Source organism: Scyliorhinus torazame, chromosome 14, assembly GCF_047496885.1.
Source record: "Scyliorhinus torazame isolate Kashiwa2021f chromosome 14, sScyTor2.1, whole genome shotgun sequence".
NCBI classification, from domain to species: domain Eukaryota; kingdom Metazoa; phylum Chordata; class Chondrichthyes; order Carcharhiniformes; family Scyliorhinidae; genus Scyliorhinus; species Scyliorhinus torazame.
Window position 1 is genome coordinate 209,266,540 of NC_092720.1, and position 24,373 is coordinate 209,290,912.

General features: G+C 47.8%; 1 protein-coding gene across 1 annotated transcript in view; it reads left to right on the forward strand.

The window, feature by feature from the left end:
• LOC140389148 (uncharacterized) overlaps positions 1-23,048 on the forward strand; it is a 51,993-nt gene extending 28,945 nt beyond the window's left edge. Inside the window, exons 8-13 of the mRNA XM_072473306.1 lie at positions 1,709-2,157; positions 2,248-2,343; positions 2,437-2,670; positions 3,598-3,620; positions 12,909-13,024; positions 19,936-23,048. Of these exons, the coding sequence (XP_072329407.1) occupies positions 1,709-2,157; positions 2,248-2,343; positions 2,437-2,670; positions 3,598-3,620; positions 12,909-13,024; positions 19,936-20,483 (1,466 nt within the window). The 3' untranslated portion in view covers positions 20,484-23,048. The remainder of the gene's footprint in view (positions 1-1,708; positions 2,158-2,247; positions 2,344-2,436; positions 2,671-3,597; positions 3,621-12,908; positions 13,025-19,935) is intronic.
• The last annotated feature ends 1,325 nt before the right edge of the window (positions 23,049-24,373 follow it).

The window sequence follows — 24,373 nt, forward strand, 5'->3', positions numbered from 1 at the left end:
GCTTGTAGTATAAATGAACGATCTAGATTTGAATGTGGAGGGTTTGATCCGTAAGTTTGAAGCTGACACAAAAAGTGATGGTGTGGTATGTTTCTATGAAGGCCCTATGGTGCTGAAGACTCGGGTTCGATCCGGACCCTGGGTCACTATCTGTGTGAAGTTTGCACATTCTTCCCTTGTCTGCATGGGCCTCACTCCCACAACCCAAAAGATGTGGCGTTTAGGTGGATTGGATACACTAAATTATCCCTTAAATGGAAAAAAAAATAATTGGGTACTCTAAATTTTTTTTAACGTTTCTATGAAGGTGTTAGCAAAGGTCTTGGTGAAGCCAATGTCTGGTGGGTTGTATTCTGGAGGCGGTCTCTAAGGATCAGACTGGCTTTGTTAAGGGGCGGCAGTTGTCGACTAATATTAGGCGACTGTTGAAAGTGGTCAGACCTCACTGAGGGGGAAGGTGTTTAAAGTTATCATTTCTATGGACACAGTGGAGACTTTCAATTGGGTGGAATGGAGATAACTTTTTGAGGACCTTGACGATTTGGGTCTGGGCCAATGCTTATATCCTGGGTGAAGTTGTTATATACTGCCCCCATGGTGAATGTTAGGACTAATGCAGTGAGCTCAGGATATTCCCGGCAGTACAGGGGCATGAGGCAGAGAGGTCCGTTGTCCCCATTGTTGTTTGTGCTTGCTATTGAGCCCCTGGCCATCGTACTTAGGTCATCGAATAAGTGAAAGTGGAGGGGAAGAGCATAGGATGTCCCTTTGTGCGGATGACCTGTTGCTGTACATCTCGGACCGTTCATTTTGTATGGGGAAGATTATGGGGCTGCTAAGAAAGTATGGATCCTTCTCCGGGTACAAACGTAACGTGCCCAAGAGCGAGGTACTTCCGGTAATCTCCCTGTGGAAGAGTGGACTTGGGAAGCTGCCGTTCAAGCTGCCCAGATGAAATTCAGATTCTCGGTATTCAGGTGGCTCATGATTGGGCTTTGACGCACAAACTGAACTTGTCCAGTATGGTGGAGAGGGGTCAAAGGGGACTTGAAGAGGTGGGCTGCTCTCCCGCTCTCCTTGGTGGGTAGAGTACAGATGAACTGGCTGGTGTTACCAAATTTAATGCATTACTGCCGGGCGTCGAATATAGAAAATATGCGGCTCGGATTGGGATGGGGACAAATTGAGGAGGCTTCATCTGTTGGGTCATGTTTAAAGGTATTGGTCACTGCCCCCGGGGGCGGCCGAGCTGCCCAAACGATAGATTTGCACCGTCAGGAATAGATGCAACATACAGAGGGAGGATGTCGAGAGGATTAGGGATTTGTGGAGGGTAGGTTCATGGGATTGGAGAAGTTGAAGGAAAAATGCAAACTCCCGAGGGAGGAGTGAGTTTCGGTGTATGTAGGTGTGGGTCTTTGCTCACAAAGGACCCCCTTCGTTCCCACAGTCTGGAGCAGAGGACAATGCAATATCAGTCCCCGCCCATCTCCGTCTCCTCCCTCCGACGCTGCTAAACACCGTGGAATTGAAACTCGCAGCCAGGGTTCAATCCCCTCTCCGTGTTCTAAACACGTTTGTCTTTCAAAGTATGAACGTTTTATTTCTGTCCGTGAAAAAGTCGACAGGACCGTAACTAGCTTTTAATAATAATTATCGGAGTATTGTAGTAAACCGCATCGAGAAATGCGGAACTGAATGTGTTCAGGAATAACCGGTTTAAATCAGGAAGTGCCGAGTGTGAACATGGCTTCCAAACAGCTGCTCCAGAATTTGTCCGAGGAGACAATTTGTCCCATTTGTCTTGATTTCTTCACTGAGCCAGTTTCACTGGATTGTGGGCACAACTTCTGCCGCTCCTGTATCTCCCAGTGTTGGGAAAAGAAGGAGATAAAATCCTGTCCGGAATGTAGAGAGGAGTTTCCGGAAAGAAACTTCAGGATAAATCGGGCCTTAGCGAATCTTGTCGAGGAAACTCGAAAATTAAAGCTGATTCCGAAAAAGAAGGAAAGTAAACTTCACTGTGAGGAACATCAGGAAGAACTGAAGCTGTTTTGTGAAACTGACAAGAAATTGATCTGTGTGAATTGTAGAGATTCGCGGGAACACAGAGAGCACCGCTTCCTGCCGATTAAAGAAGCTGCTGAAATCTACAAGGTAAAAGGGGAAATATCTTGTAAACTGATAGTTTCATCACATTTTCCGGCTCCAACATTTTCATTCTGTGATTTTCTCTCCCAATCCCAGGAGCAGCTGAAATTTTCCTTAGATTCTCTCACAGTGAAGAAATCGGTGATTCGAGAAACAGAGCTGAAACAGAAAGGGAAGATTTCTGAAGTTAGGGTAAGGTCTCCCTGTGCTGATTTTCTGGGATCTCGGTTAGTTTTGTTCCCTTTATCGCGGGACATTAATTATGCTTCACATTTCATTTGGCAGGAACAGTCGAGCAGTCTGCAGACCCACATCACATCCGAGTTCAGTAAAATGCACCAGATTCTCACTGAGAAAGAGCAGCGTTTACTCAGAGATCTCAGGGAAGAAGAGGAGAGGATTCTAGAACCAATGGAGGAAAACCTTCGAGAGATTCAGCAGAAATTAAATTCTATTGAAGAGAAACTCTCCAAGTTGCAGCAACAGGTGGAGCAAAAAGACAAGCTGATATTTCTGAAGGTGAGGGAATATGTTGTGAGTGTGTGGATGTGTCTTAATACGGTGTGTGAGTCTCTGTCTGTGAGCGGGATTGATGTTGAGTTCCAGTATCTTGACACAAAGATCATCTCCATATTATCATCAATACTACAGCACAGGGGAAACAATTCTCCCCATTTTGTCTGTACCAGGTCAGTGATAGAGATCTCCAATTAGTTCCACTGCCCCAGCTCTTTACCCTGATTGGGGGCAATTGTACCCTTCACAAATATATCTCCAAATCCCTTCTGAAAATTAGCATTCAATCTGGTTTCTCCACCATGTCAGTCAGCTCATTCCAGTGAATCACAATTCATTGGCAAAATACATTTCCTTATCTCTTATTCACAATTATTTTGAAGATTTGTGTATTTGTCCCTGTTATTTTCTCTGTTGCTGTATTCCTTTTAAATTATAATTTGGATTATTTAGGGATGGCATGGTAGCACAGTGGTTAGCACAGCTCAAGGGTCCCAGGTTCAATTCGCGGCTTGGGTCACTGTCTGTGCGGAGTCTGCACGTTCCCCCCCGTGCCTGCATGGGTTTCCTCCGGGTGCTTCCGTTTCCTCCCACAGTTCAAAGATGTGTCGGTTAGGTGGATTGACCATGCTAAATTTCCCTTTGTGTCCAAAAAAGGATACTGGGTTACGGGGATAGGCTGGACCTGTGGGCTTAAGTAGGGTGCTCTTTCCAAGGACCAGTGTAGGCTCAATGGACCAAATGGCTTTCTTCTGCACTGTAAATGCTATGATCCATGATTACCTTTCTTCATTCTTTCTTTCAAAATATTACTTTACATTTCCGTGTTAAATCATATCTGTCCCTGTGTCTGCTCATTTCACCATCCTGTCTATCTCATCCTGAAATCTGTTACTGTCATCCTCACTGTTTGTGATTTATTTATTTCAGGAGGAAGCTTGTCGGGAGAGAAGGTAGGACATGTTCTTCACTGGACGTTTGCACAGTCTGTTTGTAAAACATCTCAATTATGTTGTTCTAATTGTTAGCGGATTTCTTTCCTACTTCGAGTACCAACATTCGGGTTCCAAATTAGATGACAATAACTCAGTTGGTGATAAATGCGCCAGTGTTTTATTTAGGTCAGATAGGCCACCAGTGGTGGCAGCTTGGCTGGGGGACTTGTACCACTTTCTCTGCCTGGAGAAGATTAAGTTCACTCGAAGGGGGTCAGAAGAGGGCTTGGGAGTACCGTAGAAGGCGTTCATGACTTTATTGGATGGGCTGTTCTTTGTGGAGGGTGGGGGGAGGGGAGGCATTAAAAGGGGGAAAATTGTACAAACTGTTACTTGTGTTTTCTTGGACTGGTGTTGTTCATATTGTTATGTTTGGAATAAAATATCTTTTTTTTAAAAAGCTGCCTGGTTTAAATTTCAAACCATTCTTGGCAGTTAACTGTCACGATATTCTTGTGAAATGTCCTGATGAGTACAAGATGAAACATTTCAACAAGAATATAAGAAATAGGAGCAGGAAGAGGCAATACAGTCCCTCAAGCCTGCTCCGTCATTCAATGTTTCTTGAAATTAAATGAAATTTTTGTCCATTTCAAAAGATTTTGTTTTTAAAATATATATTTTTATTCAAATTTTCACATATTTACAACAAATAAACACAACCCCAACACCACCTGCCACAACCCCGCCGAACCCCCCCCCCCCCCCCCTTTATGGCACCCAGAAGCCCAAAGTGTAATACAAACCCCCTATATCTTGTGGAACCTCTCAACGATCCCTCTCAGAGCAAATTTCACCGTTGCTAAATACAGGTACTCTATTAGATCCCCGCCCCCTCCCACCACACTGAGGCACAGGGGGGAGAAGCTGACCTCCCACCCAACAGGACTCATCTGTGAGTGATCAACGAGGTGAATGCAAAGACATCTGAAACTCCGGCAGGTCTGACACCCCGAATATGGCCTCCAGGGGACCCAGCTCCAAATCTATGTGTGGAACCTCTGACACGGTGCTGAATAACAACCCCCAAAAATTTTCCAACTTCGGGCAGGACCAGAACATATAAACATGATTAGCTGTGCCCCTCCCACGCCGCTCACAGCTGTCCTCAACCCCCTCAAACAGCCAGCTCATCCTCGCCTTTGTTAAGTGCATCACCTATAATTGAATCAACCCCAGCCTGGTGCACGAGGTTGAGGAGTTGACCCTTCACAGCACCTCGCACCATAATCCCTCCTCTAATGCCATCCCCGGCTCCTCCGCCCACTTGGCCTTAATCCCTTCCACGGACAGCTTATCCTCCTCCATAATTCTGATGTACATCACTGAAACAAGCCCACCCTCCAAACCCACCACCTAGAACAACACCTCCAGCAATGAATAGGAGGGTGCCACTGGAAAGGTCGGAAACACCTTTCCCGCGAAGTTCCACACCTGCGTATAACTGAAGCCCTCCTCTGCTGGAGCCCAAACTTCATCCCCAACTCCTCCAAGCTTGCGAACCACCCCTCCAAAAACAGATCCTTCATCTCCTTCAACCTCCTCTCCTCCCAGCCCTGGAACCTCGCATCCATCCTCCCTGGCTCAAATCCGTGGTTCCCTCTTATCGGCATCACCCTTGACCCTGCCCTCAACTTAAATGCTGCCGGTATTGCCTCCAAATCTCCAGCGTGTCTGCCACCAGCAGACTACCCGAGTACTTTCCTGAGGCGAACGGTAGTGGTGCCATTCCTAGTGCCCGCAGCCCCGACCCTTTACAGGAACCCGCCTCCATCCCTCCCCCCTCCCCCCATAAAGCCTCTGTCTCCCTACACCAGCCTTGTATAACAACTTCACCCATGTCACAAACCTGGGCCCAATCGCAGATTTCTCCAACACTGCAAACAGATAGCTCCACTCCACTTTGTCAAATGCTTTCTCCACATCCAAAGCCACCACCACCTCAAGCTCCCTTCCCTCTGCCGGAAAAAGCACCACATTTAGCAGCAGCTGCACATTTGACGACAGCTGCCTGCCCTTAACAAATACCATCTGATCATCCTCCTCCACCTTCGGAAGACACTCATCCAACCTCAGCGGCAGCATCCTCGCCAGTATCTTCATATCCATGTTCAGTAGAGACATGGGTCTGTACGATCCACACTCGACTGGATCCTTATCTTTTTCAAGTAATAGTGAGATGGATACCTGCCCCATCGTCTCCGACAATACTCCCCTGACCATCGCATCCTCAAACATTTCTACCATCAGCAGTGCCAGTTTGTCCTTGAATTTCTTTATAAAGTTCAACGTTATAAAGTCCGGCACTAGCGCCTTACCCGACTGCATCTTCCCTATCTCTGCCTGCACCTCTTACACCCCCAAAGGCTCCTCCAGTCCTGACCTCTCCACCTCCCCACCACCGGGCACTCCAGTCGCTCCAGAAATTCCTCATATCTGACTCCTCCTCCACCAGCTCCGACATATACAAGTCCCTATAAAAGTCTTCAAATGTCGAATTCACCTGTTGGTTGTGCAATTACCATCCCACTCACCCCATCCCTAATCCATCCAATCCTCCCTCGCTGTAGCCTGCTGACTGAGTTGGCCTGCCAACAATCGACTGGTACACAACCCCCGTTCTCGCCCCAACTGCCGAACCGTCCTCCCCGTGGATAGAAGATCAAACTTCACCTGCAACTCCTTCCTCTTCACTAAAAGTTCAAAAAAAGTTAAATAAAAGATGTAAAACCAAATTTAAAACTGATTAAATAAAATAGAGATGGAGGGGCAGGTGATGTATTGTTCATGCATGATGTGGGAGCTGGTGAATCCCATTGTGGTTCTCAGTGAGCACGTCTGTAGAAAGTGTTGGTTGCTTGAGGAACTAGGGCTCAGAGTTGATGAGCTGGAATCTGAGCTTCGGATGCTGCAACACATCAGGGAGGGGGAGAGATACCTGGACACTGTGTTCCAGGAAGCAGTCACACCCCTTAGATTAAATACCTTGAATTCGGTCAGGGACAGGAGGGTGTGGCTGCGAGTGAGGCAGGTAGACGGATCCAGGAGGTAGGATTACAGGAGCCTCAGTCCCTGAACTTGTTCAACAGGTTCAAGATCTTGCTCCATGTGTGGACGGGAATGGGGACTGCAGGGAGCATGAGCAAACTGACCACATTCAAGTGGGGAAGATAAAAGAAATGTAGTCGTAATCGAGGAGAGTATAGTTAGGGGCGTTGACACTGTTCTCTGTGACCAGTATCGAGAATCCAGAAAGTTGTGTTGCTTACCTGGTGCTCAGGTTCAAGATCTCTCATCCGTGTTGCAGAGGAACTTCAAGTGGGAGGGTAAAGATTCAGTTGTCATAATCCACTTTGGTACCAACGACATAGATAGAACAAGGACAGAGGTTCTGCTAAGGGAGTATGAACAGTTTAGGAGCTACATTAAAAAGTAGAACCAAAAACATAATAATCTCTGGATTATTACCTGAGCCATGAGCGAATTGGCACAGGGTCAAATAAGATTAAGGAGGAAACTGCGTGGCTCAAAGATTGGTGTGGGAGAAATAGGTTTGAATTCAGGGGACATTGGCACCAGTGCTGGGGAAGAGGGGACCTGTTCTGAACGGATGGTCTTCATCTGAATCATGCTGGGACCAGAATCCTAGCAAATTGGGTAACCTGGGCTGCAGATAGTGCTTTAAATTAAATAGGGATATGGAAGGGTTCAGATGTAGGGAAACTAGAAAACCCAATTTAAAGGAGGAGGTAAGAGTGCAGGTTAGCAATGTGGTGGATGGTTTCCAGAAAATAAAAGTGAGGGACAGAACAGGTTACTGTCTTTTTGCACCAAGGAATTATAGAGGAGTAAGGAAATCTAACATTAAAACAAATTGAAAAGCTTTGTATCAAAATGCAAGAAGCAATCGTAACAAACTTAATGAGCTAACGGCGCAAGTAGAAACAAAAGGTGATGACTTGTTGGGGATAACTGAAACGTGGTTACAGGGAGACCAGGTCTGGGAATTGAATATCCAAGAGCACGCAGTATTTCAGAAAGATAGGGCCAAAGGAAAAGGTGAGGAAAGGGATCAGTGCTGTAATGACAAATGACATGAGCACTGGAGATCAAGATGTCGAATCAGTCTGGTTAGAAATAAGAAGTAACAAAGGGAAGAAATTCTTGGTAGATGTAATCTACAGGTCCCCAAACAGTAGTTCTACAGTGGGGCATAGTATGAACCAGGAAATACTGATGGCTTTCAAGAAAGGTACAGCAAAAATAATGAGTGATATTAATAATGCACATTGACTGGAGGAATCAAATTGGCAAGGGGAGCCTGGAGGCAGAGTTCATTGAATGCATTAGAGATTGTTTCCTGGAACAGTATGTTGGGCAACCGACCAGGGAGGAGGTTATTCTCGATTTGGTATTTTGTAATGAGGAAGGATTAATTAATGACCTTTTATAGTTAAGGATCCACTTGGGAGTAGTGGCGATAGTATGGTAGAACTGAAGATTCAGTTTGGGGCAAGAAAGTGGAGTCCCACACAAGCTTCCTGGAATTAAACAAAGGTAATTACAAAGACATGAGGACAGATTTGGTCCATATAGACTGGGCAGGAAGGCTAATGGGTAGGACAGATGAAAATGAAAATCGCTTATTGTCACAAATAGGCTTCAAACGAAGTTACTGTGAAAAGCCCCTAGTCGCCACATTCCAGCACCTGTTCGGGGAGGCTGGTACGGGAATTGAACCGTGCTGCTGGCCTGTCCCTTGGTCTGCTTTTAAAGCCAACGATTTAGCCCTGTGCTAAACCAGCCCCTATGTGACTGTTGTTTAAGGAGATACTCAATTCCTCATAACTAAAATATATTCCAGTGAGGAAGAAAGAGAGGAAGAGGGGTAAAAAACATCCATGGCTAAATAAAGAGGTCAAGGACAATATAAACACAAAATCTAAGTTATATTATATTGCAAGACTGGAAGATTGGCAAACTTTCAAACATAAACAAAGGGATACTAAAAAGTAATTTAAAAAGCTAAGGTAAATGCGAAAAAAAACGAGCACAGAATATCAAAAAGGATAGCAAAAGCTTCGACAGATGCATAAAAGGGAAACGAGTCGCTCAGGTGAATGTTGGCCCCTTGGAAGATGAAACTGTTGAGTTAATAATGGAGAACACAGAAAAATGGCAGAGATGCAAAATCAATATTTTGCCTCAGTTTTCATGGCAGAGGACACGAGTATCATTCCTATAGGAGTGGGCAATTCAGAGGTAATAGAAAGGGTGGAACTTGGAACAATCAGCATCAATAGGGAATCGGTACTCAACAAATTATTGGGGTTGAGGGCAGACAAGTCCCAGGGTCTGATGGCCATCATCCTAGGGCGTGAAAGGAAGGGGCAGCAGAGACGGTGGATCCATTGGTTATGATATTCCAAAATTCCATGGGCACAGGCAAAGTTAGCACTGCTGCCTCACGGCGCTGAGGTCCCAGGTTCGATCATGGCTCTGGGTCACTGTCCGTGTGGAGTTTGCACATTCCCCCCGTGTCTGCGTGGGTTTCACCCCCACAACCCAAAGATGTGCAGGGTTGGTGGATTGGTCACGCTAAATTGCCCCTTAATTGGAAAAAATGAATTGGGTACTCTAAATTTATTTTTTAAAAAGAGTCCAGATGTTCATGAGTTCAGGATTCTCTTTTAAAAAAAAAAAAATATTCATTAAAGTTTTTTAACACAATTTTTCTCCCTTACAAACAATAACCGCCCCCCCTCGTAACAAAAAAAACGAGAAATCGCGCAGAGCAAGATATATACATGGCAAAATGATATATTTACACAGCTTTGTACACTGGCCCTCACCCATACGTGCCAGTTTCCCCAACCCTTCATGTTATCTCTTGCTCATCCACCCTCTCAGGCAGTCCCCCCTTTCCCCCCCTCCCCCCTCCCAGGACGTCCCCTCCACCCCCCCCCCCCTCCCAAGGTTGCTGCTGCTGCTGGCCGACCTTCCTCTAACACTCCGCGTGATAGTCTAGGAACGGTTGCCACCACCTGTAGAACCCCTGCGCAGACCCTCTCGAGGTGAACTTAATCCTCTCCAACTTTATGAACCCAGCCATATAATTTATCCAGGCCTCCAGGCTGGGGGGCTTCGCCTCCTTCCACATTAGCAAGATCCTTCGCCGGGCTACTAGGGACGCAAAGGCCAGAATGCCAGCTTCTTTCGCCTCCTGCACTCCTGGTTCGTCCACTACTCCAAATATTGCTAGCCCCCAGCTTGGCTTGACCCGGACTTTCACCACCTGAGATATTGCTCCCACCACTCCTCTCCAGAACCCCTCCAGTGCCGGGCATGACCAAAATATATGGACATGGTTCGCCGGGCTCCCTGAGCACCTTCCACATCTGTCCTCTAGCCCAAAGAATCTACTCCACCTCGCCCCCGCCAAGTGCGCTCTGTGGACCACCTTAAATTGTATCAGGCTGCGCCTGGCACACGAGGAGGAGGAATTAACCCTACCTAGGGCATCAGCCCACAGACCTTCCTCGATCTCCACCCCAGCTCCTCCTCCCATTTACCCTTCAACTCTTCTACCAGCGCTTCCCCCTCTTCTTTCAACTCCTGGTGTATTTCCGACACCTTGCCCTCCCCGACCCATACACCCAAGATCACCATATCTTGAACTTCTTGTGCCGGGAGCAACGGGAATTCCCTCACCTGTCGCTCACAAAAGCCCTCACCTGCATATATCTAAAGGCATTTCCCAGGGGTAACTCGAACTTCTCCTCCAGTGCCCCTAGGCTCGCAAACGTCCCGTCGATGAACAGGTCCCCCATTCTTCCAATCCCTGCCTGATGCCAGCTCTGGAACCCCCCCCCCATCTTCCCCGGGACAAACCGGTGGTTACCCCTGATCGGGGACCACACCGATGCTCCCATTGCACCCCGGTGCCATCTCCACTGGCCCCAGATCCTTAGCGTTGCGGCCACCACCGGGCTTGTGTTATACTTTGTCGGCGAGAGAGGCAGCGGTGCCATCACCAACGCCCCCAGGCTCGTTCCTTTACAGGACGCCATCTCCATCCTCTTCCATGCCGCCCCCTCTCCCTCCATAACCCACTTGCGGATCATCACCACATTTGCTGCCCAGAAGTAGCTCCCCAGGTTTGGCAGCGCCAACCCTCCTCGGTCCCTACTGCGTTCCAGGAACCCTCTCCTTACTCTCGGGGTCTTATTCGCCCACACAAACCCCATAATACTCCTGCCTACTCTCTTAAAAAAGGCCTTAGTGATCACGATGGGAAGGCACTGAAACACAAACAGAAACCTCGGAAGGACAACCATTTTGACCGACTGCACTCTACCCGCCAGCGAGAGCGGTAACATGTCCCATCTTTTGAAATCCTCCTCCATTTGCTCCACCAACCTCGTCAGATTCAGTTTATGTAGGGTCCCCCAACTCCTGGCTATCTGGATCCCCAGATACCGAAAGCTCCCCTCCGCCCTCCTCAGCGGTAGGTCCCCTATCCCTCTTTCTTGGTCCCCCGCCTGTATTACAAAGAGCTCACTCTTCCCTACATTGAGCTTATAGCCCAAAAACTCCCCAAACTCCCTTAGAGTCTGCATGACCTCCACCATCCCCTCCATTGGATCCGCCACGTATAGCAACAGGTCATCCGCATGTAGTGACACCCGATGCTCTTCTCCCCCTCGGACCACCCCCTCCATTTATTAGACTCCCTCAATGACATGGCCAATGGTTCGATCGCCAATGAGAACAACAGGGGGGACGGGGCACCCCTGCCTCGTCCCTCGGTACAGTCAAAAGTACTCCGGCCCCCGCCGGTTCGTCACTACACTCGCCATCGGGGCTCTGTAAAGGAGCTTAACCCAATTGATAAACCCTACCCCGAACCCAAACCTACACAGCACCTCCCAGAGGTACTCCCACTCTACACGGTCAAAGGCCTTCTCCGCGTTCATAGCCGTCACTATCTCCGCCTCTCCCTCCTCCGATGGCATCATTATCACGTTTAAGAGCCGCCGCACATTGGTGTTTAGTTGCCTGCCCTTTACAAATCCCGTCTGGTCCTCGTGGATTACCCCCGGGACACAGTCCTCGATCCTCGTGGCCAGCACTTTTGCCAGCACTTTGCATCCACATTGAGGAGCGAGATTGGCCTGTGCGATCCACATTGCAGTGGGTCCTTGTCCCGCTTTAGGATCAAAGAAATTGTCGCTTCCGACATTGTCGGGGGCAGGGTCCCCTCCTCTCTTGCCTCATTAAAGGTCCTCACCAGTAGCGGGGCCAACAGGTCTGCGTACTTCCTGTAGAACTCCACCGGGAATCCGTCCGGTCCTGGGGCCTTCCCCGCCTGCAGAGGCCAGGATTCTCGGAGTGTTTTGGGATCACATGTTACATAATGGACGAATAAGCTGATGCTGAATTTTTTAATGTTTACACAGCTTCTAATATTTCAAGCCTTTGTCTCAGCTTTACAAACTTTGATTATAAAGTAGCAAGTGTGCATATCTTCTCCTGTTATATGTAGCATCTTCTTGAGTTCTCGACACAAAGGCAGATCCAACCCACTGCACCACAGACCCACCAAGGGAAAAGATGCAGGTCCCAAATCCATACCAGCCAGACACGGATCCAGCCCAATGGTGTTGGCACCAGTCAGATACACATCTGCCATGCAGCAAACTGGTTCAACAAGCAGTCCAAGTTGCCATCGCAACATGTACGTTACATTCAAGTTATAGGCAGGAGCTTTCAACAAAGACAGCTGAGGCACAATTTTCTTTTGATCCCCTGGTGGACCAGGAACGTCTCCCAGTCTTGCTGCCTGCCATTGATGTGTATTGGACAGATTGACAGGCAGGATTATGAACACACTTTCCTTGGTCAGAACAACCTCGAGTGGGAGTTGAACCTGGGTTTCCGGCTCAGAGGCAGAGACGCTACTCACTGCACCAGGAAACCTCCCCAATATGTAACATCTTATTAACGACTGTGTTACCAGGCTACGGAATGCTTTATTCACCAGGTGTTTCCATTTTTTGTCATTGAACTTCTAAGTTATCTTTCACTCATTTATAGGAACAAGATTACCATTTCATTTTCATCACTTTCTCTCAAATACAAAAAGTGCTGAAAGATGGGAATGTTGGGATAACGTGACCATTCATAGCATGTTCACAATATTTTAACAAAGTTGAATTTATAACCTAAACTGTTACATGTTTACAGGATCAGTGATGAGATTAACAAACTCTCAGGAACTGATGTCTACCTGTCTATCGGAAAGTTCAAAGGCCCCTTACAGTACACAGCGTGGAGAGAAATGATAAACTCCATTAACCCCGGTAAAACTCTTACGATATGTCCAGTTTTTGAAAAATATTGTTTTTGAAGGCATGTTTCATAGATACAAAATTACAAAAGCCAACCTTGGCAACCGGGTAACCAACAACCCACCCACCACACGTCTCCCCCCCCCCACCCCCCAATCCTCCAAACCTCCACCCACCTGCCAACCCCAGACCTGCCTCCTTTTTTCCACGTACCCCCTCCCCTCCCAGCAAAACACCTTGCCCACATACACAAAAAGAAAGGATCCACACCCTGGCCCAAGACAGAAACAAACCACAGTCCTGAGGAAGAACAACCTACAGGACGGCACTCTGGGGAGGGAGGACCCTCCCCCCACCATGCCCCCCACCCCCCCGATATACAGGAGCTCCCATCCACTCACCAGGACAGCCAGAACTAGCACCATGCCCACCCAGATGAGAAAAGAGAAGAGAGTAAAACCCCCAGGGAGAGAACATCCAACCGGATAAGGGAAACCACCGTCCAACAAAGGACACTGGAGGCTTCCCTCATCCTCAATTCGTCCAATAGCAGAAAAACAGTTGAAGGGATGTCTGGTAGTGGCGCCTAGTGAGTAATCGCACACGCGGTGGCTCCCACCAGGGTACTTTGTTTTTGGCTCTTTTCACCCAGTTTTTGGGGGTGTTTGGGTGAAACTTTAGTAGTTCAACGGGATAATGCGCGCCCCCCCAAAAGTTCTGTCCAAAAAGTATAAAACAAAGCAGCAGATAGGCAAAGGATCGTTGTCAGACTCGGCAGTCCCTCGAGCTTCATCAGTGGAGAAAATGGCGGCGGGTGGCGGCGGCTACTGCTGCGACTCTGGTCACTCTGTGGACGGCCGAGTTGCTTGCAAGCTTCTCGGGAGAGAAATTTAAGAAGCAACGGCAGCAAGTCTCTGAGGATCTCAATAAAGCAGCGGAAGGGGCCCTGGACTCCATTCGTGCAGCCTTGGAGAAGAGAGACTAGACTGTAAAGGCATCGCTTCTTGGCCTTTTGGCTAAGATTGAGCGTGAGGTCAGGTGCAATGCCTGGATCTGGAATGTCTCTCTTGTGGGGCAATGAATTGGATTCAATTTGAATTGTTTTATGGAGCAGGCACAGAGCTAGATTAGGGGTTTGCCCTGTCCACACTGAGCTTTGGCTTTGTAACCCTGATAAAGGAATTTTAAAAAAAGACTGTGAAGGCACAAGGTGTGTTTATACAGGGCATGGAGATGGCTCTGTCAAAGCAGAGTGACCGGATTGCCTCCTTCGATGTGTCGATGGCACTGTTGGCCGGTGATACCAAAGCGCTGAGGGCCAAGGTTGACAATCTGGAAAATCGCTCCAGAAGGCAAAATCTGGAAGGAAAAATAGGGGCTGGTTTAGCACACTGGGCTAAATCACTGGCTTTTAAAGCAGGCCAAGGCAGGCCAGCAGCACGGTTCAATTCCTGTACCAGCCTCCCCGAACAGGCGCTGGAATGTGGCGACTAGGGGCTTTTCACAGTAACTTCATTGAAGCCTACTTGTGACAAGCGATTTTCATTTTAATTTAATTTTTCATCTGCGAACTGTTGGGCTGCTGGAGGGCCTGGAGGACCCAAATCCTACAGGCTATATGTCCAAAATGTTTGGGAGGATCCCGAATTAGATTGGTCCCACTGGTCACTCAAGCAGAAGCCTCATTCTGGGGATATTTTCACTCAGGTTTGGGGGGGGTTGTGGGAAACTATAGTAGTTCCTTTAGGAACGGGCAATTCAGAGGTAATAGAAAGGGTGGAACTTGGAACAATCAGCTTGGAGATGGCTCCCACCCAAAAGTAATGTCCAAAAAGTATAAAACAAAGCAGCAGATGGGCAAAGGATCGTTGTCGGACTCGGAAACCTCTCAAGCTTTGTCTGTCCTTTGTTGGACGGTGGCTTCCCTTATCCGGTTCGATGTTCTCTCCCTGAGGGTTTTACTTTACTTTTCTTCTCTTTTCTCATCTGGGTAGGCGTGGTGCTGCTTCTGGCTGTTCGGGCAATCATTGTCAAGTTCCACAGTTACTAGGAGAAGGAACGAGTCCTGAGGTGGGCAAATTTGTTGCAGTGCATTTGTTGATGGAACACATTGCTGCTACTCTATCATTGAGGGAGGGAGGTACATTGGGTTACGATCAAGCAGTGTACTTTGTCCTGGATAGTGTAGTGTTTTTTGAGTGGAACATAGGAATTAGGAGCAGAAGTAGGCAATTCAGCCCTTCATGTCCGCCCTTCCGTTCAATCCGATCATGGCTGATCTCTTCCTGGTCTCCAATCTACCTCTCTACCTGTTCCCCATATCCCTTTAACCTGTGTTTTATCAGAGTGCTATTCAAGCTGCTCTAATCCAGGCAAGTGGAGTCGATCCCATCGCACTCCTGATTTGTAGACAGGCTTTGGGGAGTCAGGAATTACTCACCACCGAGCTTCCAATCTCTGACCTGCTTTTTAGGTACATTATTTAACGGTTGGTATGGTTAAGTTTCTGGTCAATGGTAAGTCCCAGGTTCTTGATTGAAATGGATTGAGCGATGATGATGCCACTGAATTTTAAGAGAAGGTATTTAGATTCTTTGTTGCTGGAGATGGCCGATGCCTGGTGCTTAAATCGTAGAATTTACAGTGCAGAAGGAGGCCATTCGGCCCATCAAATGCAACTTAATCAGCCCAAATCAGAATGCTGTTGAGATTTTACATACAGCTTACACAAAAAATGTGATTTAGAGTCTCTGGGTTTAGGAATAGTACTGAACATTGTGTGATTGTCAGCAAATGTCCCTAATTCTGTCCTCGTGCAGGAAAGAATGTCATTGATGAACCAGCTGAAGAAAATTGTGCCGAGGATGTCATCCTGAGAAACTCCTGCCATCTTCTATATTTAGTTATGTCTCTAATCAATGAAAAGATTCTCCATGGTTGTCATTGACAACCATTTACTAGTGCTGCTTTGTGGTACATTTTGATCAAAATGTGGCTTTGATGTCAAGGACACTTGAAATGAAATGAAATGAAAATCGCTTATTGTCACAAGTAGGCTTCAATGAAGTTACTGTGAAAAGCCCCTAGTCGCCACATTCCGGCACCTGTTCGGGGAGGCTGTTACGGGAATTGAACCGTGCTGCTGGTCTGCCTTGGTCTGCTTTAAAAGCCAGCGATTTAGCCCAGTGAGTTAAACCAGCCCAGTGAGCTAAACCAGACACCTGACCTCAGAATTCAGAACTTCAGTTAATTTTCAGACCAAGGTTGTAATGAGGACTGACAAATGGCCCTGGAGGAACCCAAATTTAACAACAGTGAACAGATTATTGCTGAAGAAGGTGATGCCTGAGAGAAGACGGGTGGGGTGGTAATTGGCTGGATTGGATATGTCCTGATTTTTGTGGGCAGCACATAGCTGGGCAATTTTCCACATTGTTTGGTAGATGCTATTTCTGTAGTGGAACCACATGGCTATCCATCCAGCTTGTTCTGACCAAACCCACAGGGCTTAATGCCTTTTCCACATCCAATGTGTTTATGTTTATTAATATCCTGTGGAATAAATTAATTTGGTTAAAGACTGGAACCTGTGATTTTCTTTTTCTTTTCACGTGATGAGGGTGTTGATAGCTAGACCAACATTTATTGCCTATCACTAATTCCCCTTGAGAAGGTGGTGGTGAGCAGCCTTCTTGAAGCCTGCAGTCCCTGAGGTGTAGGTGCACCCACAGTGCTGTTAGGGAGGGAGTTCCAGGATTTTCATCCAGTGACAGTGAAGGAACGACAATATATTTCCAAGAGAGGATGGTGAGTGAGGCTTGGAGAGAAACTTCCAGTTGGTGACGTTCCCATCTGTCTGCTGACCTTGTACTAACAGAGGTTGCAGATTTGGAAGTCAAAGGAGGCTTGGTGAGTTTCTGCTTCGCATCTTGTAGATGGTACACACAGCTGCAGTGGTGAAGGGAGTGAATGTTTGAGGAAGGGGAAACAATAAAGTGGGTTGCGTTGTCCTGGGTGGTGTTGAGCTGCTTGAGCATTGTTGGAGCGATATTCATACAGGCAAGTGGAGTCTGTCGACATGTACCTTGTGGATGGCTCCAGCTTCTGACCTGCTCTTATAGTCACAGACCAAGGCCAGCAGCGTGGGTTCAATTCCTGTACCAGCCTCCCCGAACAGGCACTGGAATGTGGCAACTAGGGGTTTTCACAGTAATTTCATTTGAAGCCTACTTGTGACAAGCAATTTTCATTTCACACTATTTATGTGGTTAGACAGTTTTAAATTATTTCGGGACGATGGATGTTGTTACTGGGGGATTTAGCAATGGGAATGCCATTCAATATCATGGGGTGGTGGTTCGATTGTCTCTTCTTGGAGATGGTTATTGCCCCACACGTTTGTGTGGGACGAATATTACTTACCACTTGTCAACCCAAGATTTAATGTTGGTCCAGATCTTGCTGCATATGAATTGGGACTGCTTCAAAATCTGAGGAGTTGTACGTTGTACTAAAAATTGTGTAATATTCAGCAAACATTGCCATTTCTAATCTTATGATGGAAGGAAGGTCATTGACGAGGCAACTGAAGATGGCTGAAGCTAGGACATTACCTTGAGGAGCTCTTCCATATCTGTCCTGGGGCTGAGATGATTGTCTTCCTTTGTTTTCAGCCCGAGTCCGACCAATGGAGAGATTTCCCAAATTTCAATTTACTTCAAATCTATCAGGGCTCCTTGATGCCACACTGGTCAAATTATACCTTGATATAAAAGGCAGTGATTCTCACATCAATTCTTGTTTCCAGCTCTTTTACCCCTCTCTCCTTTCATTTCCCTTCATCCCTCTTCTCCTCCCTTTTTTCTCTCTTTCTCCTCAATAATAGGGGCTGGTTTAGCACACTGGGCTAAATCGCTGGCTTTTAAAGCAGACCAAGGCAGGCCAGCAGCATGGTTCGATTCCTGTACAGCCTCCCCGAACAGGCGCCGGAATGTGGCGACTAGGGGCTTTTCACAGTAACTTCATTTGAAGCCTACTTGTGACAATAAGCGATTTTCATTTCATTTAATGCAGTTCATTCTCTCCCCTCACTATTCTCCACATTCGGTGCTCCTTCCGCTGACTATTTCTCCCTTTCTCACCCTGCACGCGCTTTACCCTCTTCCTCATCCTCCCATTCTCCTGCCCTGTCCTAAGCTCCCTCAACCCCTGACTAGTGCTCCTTCCTTCTCAACCTTCTCAAGATTGTCACTCTCCTCCCATATCTACTCCCTCTCTTCCATCTTTTCCATCTCTTTCCTTGTCCTCTCACTCTCTCCTCCACACCTCCGTTCTCCCGTGCCCTTCCTGCTTCCCCTCTCTCCTCCCCATTCTGCTATTCCCCTCCACTTCCCAAGATGCCCTTTCCACTCTCCTCCTGAATTCTCTCCCTCTTCTCCAAAACCTCACACTCTCCATCCCACTCTCGTGCTGTCTCTCCCCTTCCCAAGATCTGTCACCTCATCCTTCTCTCACGCTCTCCCCGTTCTAACCCGCCCTCTCCTCCCTCCATCGCACTCTTCCCCCATTCAACCTGCACTAGTCCCCCACCTCCTTTCCTCTCTTGCCTCTACCTCCCATGCTCTCTTCCACACTCTTGTTCCCTCTCTCCCCTTCTGCTCTGCCCTTTGCCCTATACTTCCACCTTCCCCCCTCCCATCTTCATACTCCCTCTCACTCCACACTCACACCTTCTATTTTCCCTCTCTCCCACCTCCTACCCTCTCTCCTCTCACCCCACACTCACTCTCTCCCTCCTCAACCTCGCTTTTTCCGTACCCTCTTACTTCTTCCACATTCTGCACACACTGTCCTCTCCATTCCTGCTCCACTTCTTCTATGGTCCACCAAGCTTTCTACATCTGTTTGTCCTCCTACTCTCTCAATATTCTCCTCCTTCGAGTATACTCTCACCTACCTGCATCCCCACACCCCAAACTCTGTCTCCCTTTGACGTCGCTCTTCCCACCCCCCCCCACCCTCCCCCACACCTCCGCCACCCTCTGACCCTGGGTCATTCTAACCCTCTCACCTTCTCACTCTTCCCCCTCCCCTCCTGTCTCTCCCTTCCAGCTCTTTCACATACTCTTCTGCTCTTTCACTCCTTCTCCTCCCATTCTCAAACACTCTCAATATTATTGTCTCTCACTCCTTGTTCCCTTCCTGTGCTCTCTCCCCACTCCGTCGAACCACTTATCCCTCACTAGCTGCTGTCTCCTTCCAGCTCCATCCCTCCACTTGCACTCACACTCATTCTCAATCTCTGTGGCTATTCTTTTCCCTTGTCCAGACTCTAATAATAATAATCTTTATTAGTGTCACAAGTAGGCTTACATTAACACTGCAATGAAGTTATTGTGAAAATCCCCTAGTCGCCACATTCCGGCGCCTGTTCGGGTTCACCGAGGGAGAATTCAGAATGTCCAAATTACCTAACAGCACATCTTTCGGGACTTGTGGGAGGAAACTGGAGCACCCGGAGGAAACCCACGCAGACACAGGGAGAACGTGCAGACACCACACAGACAGTGATACAAGCTGGGAATCGAACCTGGGACCCTGGCGCTCTGAAGCAACGGTGCTAACCACTGTGATAAACATGGGCTGGATTCTCTGCTGTCAGTGCTAACTAGTGCTATTGGTGCTCCTCTGATTCATTCTCCCTCCCCTCCATGATTCCTCTGACCCACTATTGCCCCTGCACCACCCTCTCTCTTTACCCTTCGGGCTCTTTCCTGCTCCACCTCTCCCTCTCATCGCTTCTTCTTCCTCCCTCAATTCTCTCTTCCTCATATTCTTGCTCTCTCTGCCACCCTCTCCCATCAACCCATGCGATTCGCAGCTGTCCCTAAATCACTGACTGTGTTATTTTAACTTCCCTCCAGCTCCAGCCTCTCTGACTCTGGATCCGAACACAGCGAATCCCTGGCTCATCCTGTCTGAGGACCGGACCAGTGTGAGACTCGGAGACAAACAGCAGCCGCTCCCGGACACCCCGGAGAGGTTTGATTACTGGTGCAGTGTCCTGGGATCAGAGGGATTTTCATCAGGGAGACATTACTGGGAGGTGGAGGTGGGGAAAAAGACTGGATGGGAGATCGGAGTGGCCCGAGAGTCTGTGAGGAGAAAGGGGAAAATCAATACCATCCCTGAGAGTGGATACTGGATTTTGTGGATCAGAACTGAAAGTTTATATGTTTCCACCTCCCGCTCTGATATCCTCCACATCTCAAGTGTGAATCCCCGGAAGATCGGAGTTTTCCTGGACTATGAGGGGGGACAGGTGTCATTTTACAATGCGGACAGCATGTCCCATCTCCACACTTTCACCCACACTTTCACTGAGAGAATCTTTCCCTACTTCTGTCCAGGAGTGAACAACAGTGCGAAAAACTGCCCCCCGCTGACAATTTGCGGGATTAAAGGTCACTAACAGACCCATCCCATAATTTCTCCCTGCCTCATGGTGACGGTCTCAGATAATAGAAGCAACTCATTTTTTTGAAATGCAATTCATTCCTTATTCGATCCCTGTCCCAGAAGGCAAAAGTATTTCCTTTAATTTGGCTTTGCTCTCGATTCTGGATTCTTATAAAATCCATTTCCAAATGAATTGACCCTGATTATAAATTTGCATCCAGTGTAACCTTTAAAAACTTATTTACGGGATGTGGGCCTCGCTGGTTAGGCCAGCATTATTGCCCGTACCTAACTGCCCATCAGAAGGTGATGGTGCGCTGCGTTCTTGAACTGCTGCAGTTCCTGAGGTGTAGGTGCACCCACTGTGCTGTTAGGGAGGGAATTCCAGGATTTTGACCCAGCGATATTGAAGGAACGGCGATATATTTCCATGTCAGGATGGTGTGTTAATTGGAGAGGAACCTCCAAGTGGTGGTGTTCCCAGCTATCTGCTGCTCTTGTCCTCCTAGATGGTAGCAGTCATGGTTTTGCAAGGTGCTGTCTCAGGAACCGTGGTGAGTTTCTGCCATGAGTGGTGGAGGGGCTGAATGTTTGTGGAAGGGGTTCCAATCAAGAGTGGTTGCTTTGTCCTGAATGGTGATGAGCTTCTTGAGTGTTGTTGGAGCTGCACTCATCCAGGCAAGTGGAGAGTATTCCATCCTGACTTGTGCCTTGTAGAAGGTGGACAGGCTTTGGGGAGTCAGGAGGTGAGTTACTCGCCACAGGATTCCTCACCTTTGACCTACGATTGTAGCCACAGTATTTATATGGCTCGTCCAGTTCAGTTTCTGGTCAAAGGTGACCCCCAGGATGTTGATAAACTGAGCGGCAGACATTAGAAATGGCGCTAATGTTTACAGCGGCATTGCAGCCATCACCGCATTGGGGGCTGTGGGAAAGGCCCCTCTTTCAGATAGGATGGCTTGCACAACCATCCAATCATCGGTTGGCAATAGCTTTGACCGTAACATTGTTATTCAATTCCCCTTTGAAAGTTACTGTTAAAACTACTTATCCCACCCTTTAGATAGTGTTTTCCAGATAACTTGCTGTGTAAAACACCCTCCTCAATGTAAAACACCCTCCTCAAATGTTCTTTGGTTCCTTTGCCAAAGTGTTCTGCACCTCCCCTGTCCCCCTGCTGCAGATAGTGTGTCTCAGCAACAATCCAGGCCAGGCTGGTCTGTATGTCTCAGTAACCTCACCAAACAGTGCTCGACCATTCTGACACCACCTTTATTTTTCATTCAATTTTGGGGGATTTGGGCTTCGCTGGCTCGGCCAGCATTTGTTACCCATCCCTAATAATTACCCTTGAGAAGGTGGTGGTGAGCTGCCTTCTTGAACCAGCTGCCGTCCCTGAGGTGTAGATACACCCACTGTGCTGCTAGGCAGGGAGTTCCAGGATTTTGACCCAGTGACAGTGAAGGAACGGCCGATATATTTCCAAGTCAGGATGGTGAGACCTGGAGGGGAACCTCCAGGTGGTGGTGTCTGCATGCATCTGCTCTGCTCGTCCTTGCAGGTGGTTCTGATTGTGGGGTTGGAAGATGCAGTGCATCTTGTAAACGGTGCACACGGCTTCTACTGGGCATCAGTGGTGGAGGGAGTGGACGTTTGTTGAAGAGGTTCCTCTTGATGAAGACACAGACAATTCAGACACGTGAACAATACGGCAGGACAGTGGTTAGCACAATTGGTTCACAGCGTCAAGGTCCCAGGTTCGATTCCCAGCTTGGGTCGCTGCCTGTGTGGAGTCTGCACGTTCTCCCCATGTCTGCGTGGGTTTCGTCCGGTTGCTCCGGTGTCCTCCCACAAGTCCCAAAGGATGTGCAGGTTAGGTGGATTGGCCATACGAAGTTGCCCCTTAGTGTCCAAACAAAAAGGTTAGGTGGGGTTACTGGATTGCGGGGATAGGGTGGAGGCATGGGCTTAAGTGGGATGCTCTTTCCAAGAGCCGCTGCAGACACGATGGGCTGAATGGCACTGTAAATTCTATGAATGCATTTTTTTCTGTAGTGTTTCTGGGATTCTTCCCAGATATTCACTGTGGTTGCTTATTGGGATAAACGCTTAATTAGAAAAGTTACCTGTTAAACTAATCCGAAGATTGTCTGAACATATCGATGATTTTTAACCTGAAAGTTCATTATCAATGTCATGTTTTGTTCTATAATGTTCCAGTAAAGCACTTTGGAACATTTTGCTACTTTAACTGTGCTATACAAATATTAGTTGCTGCTGTTTTCCCCAGTTGTATTATTTTTGTTGTATTAACCTAATGGACTTTTATGCTATAAATCAATGAAATTGTTCTGAGTTATAGAAATTGTTCTGAAAAGAGTGCAGACTCCGTCTTGCACCAGGGAAGAAAACCTTAAGAGATTTTTGGAGAATGTGCCGGAGGTTTAGGCCAGAGGTTCAGCCACATGTGAACATGAATTTTAGTCGAAGCATAAATGGTGTAATCTGAATGTAAACGAATTATCAGCTACTGTTTCAAATCTCACTGATACTGAATAAAGTTTCATAATAGTCACCAATATTGTTGAATCATACTTCTTGTTTAAAAAAACTTTATAGCCAACATTTTAAAATGGAAACAGCGGGAGCAATTCAGCGGACTCAAGTTAAAGTCCACTGAACGGGGTGTTTCGCAGGGTGTTTCTCGGCATTGAGGCCATTCTTTAAGTCATTTCCTACGCTGTGCAATCGGGCACCATTTGGAAAGTCAGCCCCAATATTTTGATTCCCCGCCCCCCCCCCCTCCCCCTGCCAACCTCCCCTCACGCCCCCACCGGGGCTTCACGATCCGTCACTTCACCCAACTTACCTTTTCCAGAGTCCTTGAGCCCCCCTCACCCCACCCCTTGTACGCAGGCACCTCCGGGCCTGACCCGTGGAACAGATAACCTGGGCACCATGGCACTGCCAACCTGGCACTCTGGCAGTGCCTCTGCTAGCACCCCCTGGGCACCATGACATTGCTAGGTTTGTACTGCCAGGGTGCCAGACTGGCAATGCCAACTGGCAGTGCCAAGGAGCCCAGGTGCCAGCAGGAGTGCCAACGTGCTACCCTGCCCTTTTGCCAGCCACCCAAGAGCCTCCACTCACTAGCAAACCCCCGACGAGACATCACAACTTTGTGAACCAGTACCAAATGGAACCCGGATGAGGTCTTGCTAGCGAGGCAGGTAAATCCCAGGCCCCTGATGAATTGGGCAAGCCCATATTTAAATGGGCCTAATGGATTGTCCAGCGAGAAACAGATTGTGATGTTGTGAGGTTCTGTTGAATCTTGCAAGACTTTGTCACAAATCCCGATCCTGGCCTCGCTGGAGATTCAACGGCCACGACCTAACACCAAGTCACAGAATCCCTGCAGTGCAGGCGAAGGCCATTTGGCCCATTGAGTCTGCACAGACGCTGATACTAATTGGCAATTTAGCAGGGCCAATTCACCCAACCTGTACATCTTTGGACTGTGGGAGGAAACCCACACAGACACTGGGAGAACGTGCAGGCTCCACACAGACAGTCATCCAAGGCCAGAATTGAACCCAGGTCCCAGATGCTGTGAGGCGGCAGTGCTAACCACTGTGCCACCGTGCAACCCCGGTTGCGGCAAGGCCAATAAATCGCACGCAGCACCTCAAAAGGTTAATCAACAGTTTCAATAGGTGATTACAATGATACACTTTGTTTCCTGTTAAACTGATCACGATTCAACATGTAACCAAACTCTGGAATACAATTACAGCTTTGAAATATGAGGCGTGTAAAGATCCTCCTGTTTCACATCTATCTGTTCCCCTTTCCTCCTTTTAATTTCCATTAACCTGTTCGCTAATACTATATTTTGTC